The sequence below is a fragment of the Micromys minutus genome, assembly GCF_963924665.1.
Source record: "Micromys minutus genome assembly, chromosome: 1".
Lineage (NCBI taxonomy): Eukaryota > Metazoa > Chordata > Mammalia > Rodentia > Muridae > Micromys > Micromys minutus.
In genome coordinates, this window is record NC_137969.1 from 229,799,071 (window position 1) to 229,813,104 (window position 14,034).

The 14,034-nt window shown below is 44.0% G+C and overlaps 2 protein-coding genes across 3 annotated transcripts in view; one reads left to right on the top strand and one right to left on the bottom strand.

The window, feature by feature from the left end:
- Positions 1–718: 718 nt before the first annotated feature.
- On the bottom strand, positions 719–8,581 carry ERG28 (ergosterol biosynthesis 28 homolog). The gene is made up of 5 exons (XM_080909020.1): positions 8,509–8,581; positions 6,277–6,437; positions 3,814–3,904; positions 1,380–1,498; positions 719–1,290 (listed from the first exon to the last, which is right to left on the bottom strand). The coding sequence occupies exons 2-5, from the start codon at positions 6,407–6,409 to the stop codon at positions 1,211–1,213; spliced, it is 423 nt and encodes a 140-aa protein (XP_080765146.1). The 5' UTR covers positions 6,410–6,437; positions 8,509–8,581; the 3' UTR covers positions 719–1,210.
- Positions 8,582–9,009: 428 nt separating this feature from the next.
- TTLL5 (tubulin tyrosine ligase like 5) overlaps positions 9,010–14,034 on the top strand; it is a 219,522-nt gene continuing 214,497 nt past the window's right edge. For both annotated transcript variants that reach the window (XM_080928217.1, XM_080928218.1), the window contains exons 1-2: positions 9,010–9,119; positions 10,491–10,662. In XM_080928217.1, the coding sequence (XP_080784343.1) occupies positions 10,589–10,662 (74 nt within the window). In that variant the 5' untranslated portion in view covers positions 9,010–9,119; positions 10,491–10,588. The remainder of the gene's footprint in view (positions 9,120–10,490; positions 10,663–14,034) is intronic.

Consider the following 14,034-nt stretch of genomic DNA (forward strand, 5'->3'; position numbering starts at 1 on the left):
TAATTATCATCTATCTGATCTATCTAATTATCATCTATCTAGTTCCATCTCTTTCTTATAGAATTCTGTTTTAAGTTCATGTGGCAGCATTAGCCTTATTGCTTCTCTGTCTCCTGGATTTTCCAGGTTGGCCTCAAACTCACAGAGATCCACCTGCCTCTGCCTCCCAAGTGCTGGGATTAAAGATGTGTGCCACCATCACACGTGGCCTGACCTTGCTTCTTTATACACTCATGCAGCTGTCTGTCCTGGGCTGCTTTGGTCTACTTCCTGTATCTGTTCTCAAGAATCTGCTTCTTTGGGGAAAAAAAATGAGAAAGGGCCATAACTGTTGAGGTGCCAACGAGAGTCCGGAAGGTGAAGGAGGAGGGAGAGAAGATGTGGTATCAAGAACATGAGTCAGCAAGTGGACAACGAGGAGCTGGGGGCATCCTCACTTTCCAACCTTCGGCTGTCCTCCTGAGAACAGTGGGTGGAAAGATGAAGCAGGCTATGATCTTCCTGGTAAAAAGCTCTTAGGAAAGGTCAAAGCACAACAGCAGATCCGAATAGAAGGTTTCCCTATTTATTATAAAATGCATCACACAAATACACCTGACCGAAAGGTCTAAAAACAGCCCAGACTCTTCCAGCCTTCATCCATCTGTAGGTAAGAGGAGCCTGGCCTTGCTCACGAGGGCAGCCCTTCTCAGAAGAACTGCCTGTGCCTTGGCTGGTTCCGAGTCTTGGTCCAGCAGTAGAAAGGAGCCCAGTGTGTGTGCCCAGCCCCTTGAAGCAGCCCTTGCAGCTGCTCTGGGCAGGTAGCAGCTGCAGTGTCACAGTTCTGCTCCCGACACACGAGTCAAACTAAGGAATGCAGAGAAACGGAAAAAAGCAAAACACTAGAAAAGGGAGCCCCGAGGGGTTACAGCTAAGGGAGGACAGATTAGGGGGCTTCACAGAATTCCTTTACTTTGAAAGACTAACAGTATTAAATGACTCTAAATTATACATACATGTTATGTAATTTTTCTTATGAATACTTAAAAAAATTTAAAAACATAAAAAAAAAAAACCAAAAACCAAAAACCCAAACCCTCTTAAAAAGCTTAAGATGCTGAACTTAGATGGAGGGGCTAAGGATGCAGCCAAAAGAAATGATTTAAGGGCAGAGGGTGAATGAAGAAGACAGCAGAGGCAGAAGACTGTTTCAGAGCTGGCAAGGCTGGTCTCAGTTTCTTTTCTTCTGTTTGGATGCTGGTTCTGCCTCCAGGTACCGGAGTCCGACTAGCATACCCAGGATTGAGAAACCTTAAACACACAGAAACGATCAATGGTGGACAGAAACAGCACCTTACCAGCCCACCACTGCAAGGTGTCTAGGGTGTCCTCGTGCTTACTCGCTACCATTAGGGGAGCCAGCACGCCAACTGTGGGAGCTGCTGTTCCAAATACGAACAACTCCGAGAGGAAGTGTCCCAGGGCGAGGAGGAATGTCCACAGTGTGATATGATAGAGTCTGAAAGGGAACAGACAGACGTGGGAACCAAAGTTACTGTACGTTTGGTGCAGAGGGTGTCAGCTGACGTGACACAACTGCGGTTGAAAGGACACACATTCTTCAGATACGCCTGGCTACCGAATCTCATCAAGTCCTTCTCTTCTGGGACAAAACTCAAGTTTTTTGAGGCATGGGCCAAGCAGCCATAGTGGGCGTCTAGGACTTAACGAGGTAGAGAACTCCACTATGGGAGAGTCCGGATTGCAGTCTGGGACAGTGCAGCAATTCTGGACTAGGTGCACTTGTGTGCTCAGTGCAAACTGACAAGATTCGGCAGCCTAAGGCTAACCTAGCAGGTGTCTGGCCATGTGCCAGCCCGAGCTGTATGACAGAACTGTAAATGAATGTACTGAATGGGGGCCAGTAGCATGAGGCTTTCAGATGCTCTTGTACTACACGTTGGCTGCTTTATATCTTGGCCTAAAATCTGGTCTGAGGAGAAAATATAAGAATCCCAGAGGAGAAGAACTTCTTCATCAGTTTTGATAACAAGGTGGTAGCTGACCATTTGGATTTTAGGTATCTTCCCCCCCCCCCCTTTTTGGGTAAACTATGAAAAAAAAATAGAAACGCTCCAAGACAGTGAACTGTGACAAGGACTGAGACCTATCGGTTTTAACAGGTGGACACTTTGGTTTAGATTTCCTTTTTTCTGGTTTTAGGAATCAAACTCAGGGCCTCATGAATGCCAAGAAAGCGTTTTACCTCTGAGTTAGATTCCCCCAGATGGATTCTTTTATATTAGAGAACTAAAAACTGAAAACATTCATGCCTGTAGCCTGCCCCGACTGTCTTCTCCTCCTTCCTCTTTCTAAAAGAACCCATATCTTAAATTTGGTTTCCATCATGCTGGTGCATGTTGGTGTGTGTGTGAACACAGGTGATTATGAGCTTCCGGCTAGAGAGCTGATAAGCTTGGGATGCATGTCAGAGGTCTGTGGGTCAAAGTCCTAAGCCAGGGAGGACTGGAAAGGGCAAGTCAGCATTTGTAGCTGCTCTGGGTCAGAAGAGAGAACACCGAATGGGGGTGGGGGGAAGGGCTGAGGGGATGTTCTTTGGAACACACATCAAACAGAGGCCACATCCCCAGTACCTATCAGCAATCCTCCATGGTGGCAAAAGGTCCTCAAAATGATGACCTGATTCTCCGGACTTTTCGTCCACCCTGAGAGGCAGAACAGCTATCTGGTATCATTCCTCAGACGGAGCGTGAACCAATAAACCCATTACCAACAAAACAACGAGAGAATGTGTGTTCCTTCTTGACCCCAGGCAGTTTCCACTAAACTATCCTGCTTCTAAAAATATGTGTCCAATCTAGGACATGTAATTCAGATAAAAAAATTAAAAATAAAGATGGAAAGATCAAAGGCTAATAGTCTTGCTTTAAATCCCACTTGAGCCACTCTTCCTCTACTTAAATTAATTGGATTTTTTTTTTTTTTTTTAATATTTAGACTGCACAATCAGTAATGAAAACCACTACCCCTTTCCTCCCAAGGGGTTGGTAAGCAGACAATGTCATGTAGGTGAAAGCTCCTGGCAAAATCAGAGAGAATCCATAAATATTGCTTACTCTCTTCCCCAGATGCTGAAGGAGGGACAAGATAAAAAGATTTCAGTGTGAGGTCAGCCTTTTGACAGCTTCACACAGTGAATTGAGCAATGACGGTTTCTACTAAGCCAGTGGTAATTACTTCAGGGAAGAAAACTTGAGCCCCCTCTAGTGGCCAGAAATGGGAATGGCATCATTAGACAAGATGTTTTTCTCTTTAAAGAGGCAGCATGTGTTTGCCTTTTTTGGAGTTCATATATATGCTATGGGGAGAGAGAGAGGGAAGGGGGAAGAGAAAGATTTTTTTTCCCCTTTTCATTGATTTCTGATTAAGGAGGAATGTGCAAAAGGTGTGCACATTACTAGGGATGTAGCCCAGCACTCGAGCACTTGTCAACTATGCTCAAGGTCCTTCATTTGATCCCCCAGCACTGTAAAACACCAAACCAAATCCTGAGGCTAAAGTGAGCATGGTACTCTAGTTCTTTAGTAGGAGAAAGGCGTGCTCTAATCAAGGGGTGTGATGCCCACCATTTGCTATGGCTTGTTAGGCCCATAAACCTTTCAGGCCTGGAAGGAATAGTTCAACAGGTCTCTCATTTTCTATGCTAATGCTAATGCAGTACGTATTCAACAGGCACCAACGGCAGGACAGGGTGCATGGGCAGAGCCTGACTGCCAGCAAATGGAGGCCAAAGGCCTTCTTTCCGTGACGTACGTTTTGTTGTGGATGTCAATGGCACAGAGGCAGCGAATCACTGACGAGAGCAGCGTCCAGATCCCAAAGGTCCGGGCTTGGAGGCCATTCACTGTGCAGTTAAAAAGAAGCAAGAGTGGTGAGAAGGGAGGGCTGAAATGAGCCTCGTCCTGAGCTAGTCAGCTTCCCTTGCTGATGCACGGAAGGCAGCTGAGCCTGACCTCTCTGTGAGGGGCCCCTGGGGAATGGAAGGAATTCTGAGTGCTGCTCAATCCTTTTCAGATGTCTATAGTTGGAAGGGAATGCAAAAGAGCTGGGTTGGAACACACAAGATGCCTAGCAGAACCAATAGTTTTTTTAGACTTCTAGGAGAGACCAGATACCATCAGCAATGTAGATGTCTTAAAGATATGGTTTTAGGATGTCTAATATCTGCTCTATTGGGACAGAGTTCCAGCCAGAATGGCTTCTTGAGTACATGAAAGTAGAAACAGGCACTATTTCTCTGGGGGTTGCTGGGACCACCTGTTCTGAGTGGCTTCACTGTGATACTGTTGTGTTCAATACCTACCTTGACCTGAAAAATTGAGTCATTTCACCCTAACAATGGCCCGACTTGACCCTGACTGCTTTCTGTATCACCCAAGGGAGCTTTATAAAATTACCAGGGTCTGGACCCCTGACCAGTCACATGGTACTCTCCAGGGGTGAGTTCTGGCATGAGTACTTTCTAGAAACACCCTGTGTAGGTGACTTAAGTGTAAAGCCAAAGAACTGAAGCACCGCACATATTCAAAACGTTTGAACACTAAGAGCACAGCTAGTTCTTTTGCTGATCTGTCTCTTACAGAGTAAAAACAGTCCAGAAACAGTTCAGTTGTAAAGCACCCACTTAGCATACAAGATGTCCTGGGTTTGATTCTCAGCACTGGTGTGTGTGTGTGTGTGTGTGTGTGTGTGTGAGAGAGAGAGAGAGAGAGAGAGAGAGAGAGAGAGAGAGAGAGAGAGAGAGAGAGAGAGATCAATGGATAAGAAAGGCTTAATGTTCTCTTGAGCTTTGATTTCTAGTCTTTGGAAATGCAGACATCTATACTAAATTCACACCAAAGACCTTTTAGGTGGCAATGAGAAAACATTTGCTATGTCAGCCATTTGGGGATACATTCTTTAGAAACCAAGTCGATGGCTTTCCTAATAAAAACACTGAAGAAATCCCTCTAGTGTGAGATACTCGAAACCAGACGAAGGTCAAGGGAAAGTTTACATGTTTAAGCTCCGTAGAACCCTGCTTCATGTATCTACATAGCTTCCAAGACTACTTGTGAGCAGCAACTGAGAGAAAAAAGAAAAAAATCAGCCTTCCTGTTCACTTCTTCAGGTTCTTGACTCCCATTATATTTGAACTTTGTTCACAATAAGGTTCAGCCTACTTAATTTTCTTTCTACCTAAATGCTTCAGAGAAAAGAGTAGGTCAGAGCCTGGATCTGGGTTAGCTATAAATGTGACAAAAGCTGTCAGCTGCTGTCAATCAGTGATGTTGCTCTAAGTACCCCCGTGTTAGTGTGGTGAATGTGCCACTGCAGAGGACAGATATGCAGTGAGGGCTTGGTGAGTCAGGAGAGGGCACTGTGAGCTGAAGAGAGGAACCTGGAAGGATCTGGGGGGATCCACTCAGGGACCACACATGATCTTGGACGAGTTAACTGTCTACCTGACACATGGACTAGAACCATGTGTGCCATACTCGGATTTCTAATAAGGACACTGAGCTACAGTAAAAGGTTGCTTTCTAGCTTTCTAGCAGCATTCCAGAATCAACCTGTCATTCTATTCCCTTGCCTGTTGTCATTTGAGTGCTTCTGAACACACAGATTACCCAGGGCAGTGGCAAATGAATGGAGAGGTATCCAGAGAAATTTGGGGAAAAAGAATCAAGTGCTTCTGGCATGTTCTACTGCAGTGATTTTCAACCTTCCTCAAGCTGCAGTCCTTTAGTTTCCCATATTGTGCTGACCCCCAACCACAAAATTATTTCATTGCTACATCTACAACTAAAAATCATAATGTAAATCTCTAACATGCAGGATATCGGATACGCGACCCCGGTGAAAGGGTTGTCTGACTCCCAAAGGGTTATGACCCACAGGCTGAAAACTGCTGTTAAGTAGCTACCAAGACTAGATTAGGCATCAGAACAACCTGGATATTTCTCGAAATGGATTTCCAGCTAGACTTAATAAGAAGCCTGGGTCGGTCAGATATATATGGCCGACTTTGGAATTAACAGCTTGGTCAGTGCTACACAGAATATACTTCTTTACATTCTTTTCATTATTTTAATTTTAATTTTTTTTTTTTTTTTGAAATAAGATCTCACCAAGTTGTCCAGTCTGGCTTTGAATGCTCAACCTTCTTGCCCTATCCTCCGGTGTGCTGAGATTATAGGCTTGTGCTATGATGCCCAGACAGTTGTGACTTCTTACCAAGGTTTGGCTTGCCGGTGTAGAGCTTTTCATAGAGAAAAGTGTGGTCTCGGAAGCTCTGGAGTGTGTTCCCCATGGCTATGATGGACACCATAACCAGCCAGCTTCGTAACACATTCAGGAAGCGGCTCATGACTGCCCTCAAAGAGAGGCCGCTCTGCCTTGGGAACAAAGAAGGCATGCTGAAAGTTACTTCCACAACAATCACAAGCTCTCTCACCTAACCTGTGTGCTACTCATGAGAGTTGTCCTGTGTGACACCGGTAGAGCGCTTTACAAATTCCTCTCTCAGTCCTTCCGCCCCACCCTATTCTCTTGCTACACCACTTTTATTTCACAAGATGCCTAGGAATATTTACCCTAAACAGAGGTACGCTGATCTTTGTTCAGCAAACTTCTCTAACAGAGGTTAAAAAAAAAAGATGCAATGGGTGGAAATGTCAAGTCTAATGCAAAAGGCATGGCAAGGAGGAGGACGGAAGAAATGGGGCAATTCTGACATTTCTATAAGTAATGGAATGGATTTCTGGGTCTTCCTGTGTTCCTGCTAATGCTCGCTACTCTAATGAGGGTGAATGACCAGTACACCTTGCAGCAAGTGGCACTGCATTTACCTTTGTTCAAGTAATCCCGAAAGCATAGTCCTGCGGTAGTCAAAACTCCCTCCATGTGTCTGCAATCAGTACCATGCCGTCATCTCTTCAAGCCATTCCTTCGCAACACAAGTAGCTCAAGGGAGATTCAAAATCTACTCAGATACTGAACATGTCTTTCCAAACTTATAGAAGCTGTATCATACATTTGAATGACGGCTATGGTGTAACTGTCTGACTGGTATTCTTAGTTTTCCTCTGCGTGGCTCCCAGACACATCATGTTTCATAAACTAAAACAATCTAAAAGACTTTGTCATAGCTTGGTGTTAGGTTGCAAGAAAAGTACACTAGCTATAGTTACGGAGCGCTTGCATCCTACACATATACTTGCCCCAAGTATATAACATCTTATTTCATTCACTGCCTACATCAGAATAGGCAGGCACTGTCAGTATTTCCATTTTAAAGATAGGGGTCAGAACCAAATCTACGTGATTGGCTTAGGTAACAGCTAATAGGTAGGTGGCCGAGTGCCAGGGTCTGCAGACTCTGTTGCAATACTCCCTCATAGAATGTTTTGATAAAGTTCTCATCTTTAAAAAAATATTTACTTAGTTTGAGACAGAGTCTTACTATGTGGCTAGTATGGAACTCTACATAGACCAGGCTGGCCTCGAACTCACAGAGATCCATCTGCCTCTTCCTCCTAAGTGCGGGGATAAAAGGTGGGTGCTGCCCTGTGCAGCAAAGTTCTCTTTTTTCTTTCTTTCTTTTCTTTCTTTTTTTTTTTTTTGAGGAAGCTAAAAACACCAGCAATGCTGCTGTCCTCAGCTGGTAGAGGAGTCAAGCTTGCTGAGCAGTGATTTCCATCAGATCTAAAGGGATCCTAGAGACAACTTGTCATGAGCGCCATCATTCTGGCCCTTCATTTATCTGTTTCCTCTATCACTGTGGTAATAGGTTATAGAGAATCAAGTGAAGTTGGGTGGGCGGGGTGACAAACCAACTAAAAAGGCTCCAGGAGAGAAAGGGTGGATCCAGAGAAAAGAGGTCTCAAACAGATGTTCCCAGTCTAGAGATGGTGGAGTGTGCTGAACTTCACAGGTGCTCACAGCATATGCCAAGATCTACTCTTTACTTTCTCCTCTCAACACCGTGTGGCACTTGTGTGCACAACACACACACACACACACACACACACACACACACACACACACACACACACACACACACGGCATGGACGCGATACGAATTAGCAATCAATAAAGGCAGATTCCTATCCTAGCTCCACCACTCAGCTCTGGGGGTTCAGGCAAGTCAGTGAGACTCTAGAGACTCGGTTTTCTCACCCGTAAAATGGGGGTATAAACATCTACTTCGAGGGTTACCTGATGATTACATGAGAAAAAAAGCAAAAGGTCGTTGCAGAGCTAGGTTCATAATGACTGCTCACTCATCCATCCCCAGAATTTACCAATCTTCTCCGTTTTCCTAGCACCCCCCTTGGACATCGTTTCTAGACTCCCTCCACCATCAGCCCTGGTAGCTTTCCAGCCAACCCTCATCTTCCTAAAATTTGCAGATAGTCTTACTCTAATGCAAAACGAACACCTACATCCAACTCCAAATTCTCCTACCTGACGACCCAGCACTACTGCAGCAGAGTCACCAGCATCCGCAAATCAGCTCCCCGGGAGGTCCCAAATCCACCAGGGCCAGTTGTTCCCGCACCCTCCCTCAACCCTGCTCCAGGATTGGGTCGCTTTTGTCAGTCCTTGTTCTGATTGGCTAGGATGGTTCAGTTCGAGCAGGCCATAGGGAGTGAACCCCTTTGCTGCCAATCTGCAGTTGCCGCCGCCTTAGCCCCTCCCTGCTGAGCCGCTCACGCGGTAAACCCTTCTGTTGAGCGTGGCGGAACTCTGAGTTTGGAGTCAGTCTTTTAGGAGTGAGTGGGGGAAACGCAGAGAGAAAAGGAGCCAAGAAACCTTCTGGTGATAACCTGGGGTTGAATCTATCGACTGAGCGCGCCGTGGTGACGCCATCCGCCTGCGCCCTCAGCTGAGCGTTGTTCGCGCCGCTGGTGGGCGCCTGCGCAGTGGCTCCGAGCGGGCGGTTGCTTGTTGGTTGTTGTAGTAACGGGGGAAGCAGCCTTCGGCGGCTGCGTTGATTCCGGCTGGGGAAGGAGAAGGGAGGTGAAGCAGAGCGTGGTCCCCGCCTGCCGGCCCCGAGCCATGAGAAGATGAGACAGGTAAACGCCTGCGCCGGCGCGCTCCGGGGAGGTGCGCTCCAGGGTTAGGCGAGCGCCGCTGTGCTTCTCTCCTAGTCCGGGAGCTGCTGTTGGCTTCCGGGCGTGCTGGGCAGAAGCGCTGCGGCAGAGTCGCCGCGTCCTTGTCTGCGGAGCACTTGCGGAGGTCCCTGGGGTTGGAGTGTGCTGGGGTGGAGCTGGCGGCAAGTCCCTGTACGGGCTTTGGTTTAGTGTCTGTGATCTTCTGAGCATCTATCTGTCTCAGGAAGCCAAGGAAAGGTGGGCATCCCTTTCTGCCTGAAGGTTTTAGTTTAACTTAAGACTCAAGCATTTCGGGAAGTTACTTCAGGAACCACCCGAAAAGAATCACTGAAGTTGTTAGGTATTACTCATTTCTGCTGAAGATGTGTAGGGTCAGGGTTAGTAGCTGTTGCTGCAATTGCTTTTTTTAGAGTCTTATATATGCAAATGTATAGACAAGCAAAAGCCCCTAATTGATTATTTTTTAGTAGTGATATTATGCTTAAGCGTTTTTTTTCTATAAGTTTCTATTTTCTCTACAACGAGCATGAAACTTTTCCTCCATAAAAAGTGTTTGAAAAGTTAGAAACGTGGAGTTGGAAATTTCCTAATTTTAGTGTGTACTTGAGATCCGGATTAAAATGTGTGATTTTTTTTTTAAAGTAACAATAATTATAGAGTATTTGACTTCTCCTTTTCTCAGCTATTTATGTGATCCCTGCCGTAGAAATATTTTCACTACCCTTTTATTAATAGTTCAGGTGAATTGGTTTTCCTAGAAATGTAGCAGCTTACTCTGTATGCTTGTGGTAGAGTCTGTGTAAATATTCACAAGTGTTTTGAATCTTGGATTTTTATTTTGATGCTGGTCAGATTTGTCTAGCAAAGAATTTTCTAAATGTAGGCAATGAACTATCCACATCAGAGTGCCCTAAAGCCTATTCTTTTTGGTACATGCTACTTTTACTATGTAAAACAAATGAGGAACTCAAATTTAGTAGCAGCTTTTTAGACACAGCAGAGAGTGTTTGAAGACATTCTAAAATTGGCATCGTGTCACACAGTTTTAATCCCAGCAGAGGCAGGCAGGTGGATCTCTGAGTTCCAGGCCAGCCTGGTCTACAGAGTGAGTTCCAGGACAGCCAGGGCTACACAGAGAAACCTGGTCTTCAAAAACAAAAACCAGGAAAAAGATTTCTTGGTTTTTGTGGTATATGAGATACACCATGACAGAAGGTAAGCTTCTGGAGTTGATAATACTCAGGAATATATCTCTTTTCATCCTAAAGATTATGCACAAAACCCTGAAATGTGCAACTGCATTGTCTTTGAAGCCCTTCAACTTTCTTACAGGAGTTTGTGCCATCCAAATTGTTTGATCCAGAGAGACTGCAAGGAAGAAAGGTCTCTGAGGCCTCTGTCTGCTGACTGTATGACAGACCCTAAAGGAAATGCCAGTTGTGATGGCCCGGGACCTGGAGGAGACAGCATCATCCTCAGAGGATGAGGACCTGGTAAACCAAGAGTAAGTGATAGCAAGCAGGTGGGAGATAGTTTCTTTCACTCACCTCCAGGTCCCCTTCTTTGGTATTGCCTGGCTCTAGCTTCCATCTGTGATTGAAGTCAAGATCCTATTTATTTACTTCCATTCGTCTGTCAGAAATTCAAAGGGTGGACTGTGTGCTCCCAGACATGTGAGTGAACATCAGCTGTAGATGGTGTAAAGTGCAGGGAGCGGCTCAGGTGAACGTGTTTATTTATTTATCTATTTATTTTTCTTTTGCTTTGTTTTTGAGGTAGGGTCTCTCGTTTCTGTTGCCATGCTCCCACTACATCTGGCTTTATGTATATGTGTGTGTATACACATATATTATATTTGTATATACATACTAAATCATATATGAGTGTATATATACATACTAAATTATATAATATATTTATATGTGTGTGTGTATATATATATATATATATATATATATATATATAGTGTATATATACTAAATTTACATGTGCCTGCTTGAGTTTATGTGCACCATGGGTGTGCAGGTTCCTTAGGAGACCAGGGTGACCTGAAGCTCACTAGGTAACCCAGGTTGGCCTCAAATGCATAGCAGTCTTCCTGCCTTAGCTTTCTGAGTGCTTGGGATTATAGGCATGAATGAATCAGTATTCCTAGATTACGATGTTCTCAGTCCTTTAGAATATATACTCTGGAACCTGACTCCCAGCCTATTTTGAAAGGGTATGATTAGGTTCAAAATCTATAATACACATGAAATTACTTGATAGAATTATGGAGAATGATATAAATGTAAGGCATAGTTCTTATATTGGCTAATGCATTTAGACTTTATAAGGTAGAAGATTAACGTTATTTGAGAAATAGTTAAAGCATCAAGTTTTGAGGAAAGTCATATCATTATTAGTTCATAGCAAATGATGACTTGACAGTGTATTCGGGTCACTCTTCTTTAGATAATTAAATGGGTAATTCCCTCTGGTTACTCTGCTTTATGCACCATTTTACTTCCAGTATACTTTTACTCATTTTAGAAAGTACTTAATGCCAACCAAGATTGTTCTTTTACTCTTGTTTTTCCTTCATTTTTATTTCAATCTCTGAGAAGTGGCTTAGATGGTAAGCACAGATAATCCAGTATAACTCTGACTGTTGCTTAAATTCATAATTGAGAAATGCTAAATATCTAGTAGATTTCCCAACCCTCATCTAAATTCATGGAGTTTTTGCAGACATCTATTATGGATTTTTCACGGTTACTCTTGTCTCATCAGCTCATGGACTGGTCTGTCGGAGACTGGCTTTCTACTCTGGGAAGCTGACTTAGGGTTTCTGGTGCTGTGATGAAACACCAAGACCCAAAGCAGCGTGGGGAGGAAAGAGTCCACTTCAGCTTACATGTCCAGATCCCAGTCCATCATGAAGGGAAGGGAAGTCAGGGCAGGAGCTCAGAGCAGGAGCCTGGAGGCAGGAGCTGAAGCAGAGGCCATGGAGGATGCTGCTGACTGTTTGCTCACTCGTGGTTTGTTCAGCCTGCTTTCCTCTACAACCCAGGGCCTGTATCGGCTGGGCCCTCCCATAGCAGTCACTAATTCAGAAAATGTCCCACAGACTTGCCTGCTGGCCGGTCTGATGGACTCATTTTCTTAGTAGTACTTCTCTTTTTCTAGCTATGTTTAGGTTTGTGTCAAGTTGACAAAAACAAAACCAACAACCAGAACAGAAGCTTAGAAATCAGTTTTTTTTTTCACATCAAGGGGAGTAGGCTTACGTTTAAAAGTTATAGGAATGAGAAGGGCTTTTACCATCTGAACAAGTTGAGTTGTTTCGTGGCCACGGCCTCTGTTAGATCTGATCAGATCCCTAGGCCTTATTAGAACACTAATCTTATAGTCCCGGGACACAAAACAAGCTACCATTGTTGGCTTTAATTCCAAAATTGAGATTTTTCTCTTTCTCAGTGCCTTCTGTTGACAACTGAACCTAACTGTGCTGTTGTCTTTGTTTTACATAGCATTATTTCTGATAGCAAGTATACCGAAACTGTTCTGTATCTTGCTTGGACACCCCAAATACAAATTTATATGTAGCTGTGGAAACTTCCATGGAAGAATGACATAGGGCTTTTTTAGTCACTGAAAAAAAATTAGTAATTTTAATTTCTATTCTACAAGATAGCATCATGTCAGTTTAAAAGGCCAGCAGCAGTTCCTGCAGGAGCTCATAGAAAGGCAGGGAGAAGACTGGGGTGGGTGCGTGAAGAAGGCTTAGCAGCAGGAGGCTGGAGCTGCTTCATGTCTGTCTGTGGGTTGCGTCTGCCGACTCCCAGGAGTGAGTACATTGTAAGATTTCATCAGTTCAGTTGCACAGTTGGTGTGTTTCAGTCTGAATCATTCACATACTTTGCTATGGAGAGGTGTCTCTGTGATTAAGGGCTCTGGCTGCTCTTTCAGAGGACTTGGGTTCAGTTCTCAGCACCCGGCAGGAGCGCACAGGTACTGTCTGTAACTCCAGTTCTAGGTGGTCTGACACCACCTTGTGGCTTTTGAAGACACTAGGTGCACATGCATATATGTAGGCAAACATTCATACACATAAGATGAAAATTCATCATACATCTCCAAATACTTCATACCTAACAAAGCAACCTTCCTTAACTGTATGCCAGTTCAGGTATAAAATGAAGATGTAAATTTCCAGTTTTTAGTTTCCTAATCATTTTGAATGTTTTCCCTTCAACACCACCTGCAAGTGTTGCTATTTTTGTTTTATTTTCTTAAAGAGAAAATGTTTTTTTTTTTATTGTAATCAACCTCTGTTAGAGAATATGGTTTTTTAAAAAATTTTTAAAGATTAATTTATTTAATATATGTGAGGGCATCAGGTCCCATTATAGATGGTTGTGAACTACCATGTAATTGCTGGGAATTGAATTCAGGACCTCTGGAAGAGCAGACAGTAATTTTAACCACTGAGCCATCTCTCTAGCTCCCAAGAATATGGCTTTTAATGGCAGTTAAAGTCACTACCTAAGTGCTTCTTAGGTTACTTTACTAATAATTATCTTAATAGTTTATTTCTTCTTTTATCTTTTCATTGCCTACGAGTGGAAAGAGTTCTCTTTCAGGGCTCTTCGCAGCTGTGGATCTGTTTATTGTGGTGCTGAGTCTTGTCAGGCATTCTTAACTAAGCGTAATCTATTGTTTGTAAATGTGAAGGCACAGTGGTACCAGTCTGTAGCTAGTGCCAGACAAGGACCTTTGGCTACTTTCCAGACTTTCTGCCTATTTTTCCTGTTTCTACTGACACAGAAAGAAATGTGGAATAACTCTATTTGGAGAGAAGAGGGATCATGTGGGCCCATGCCAGAAGTGTAAA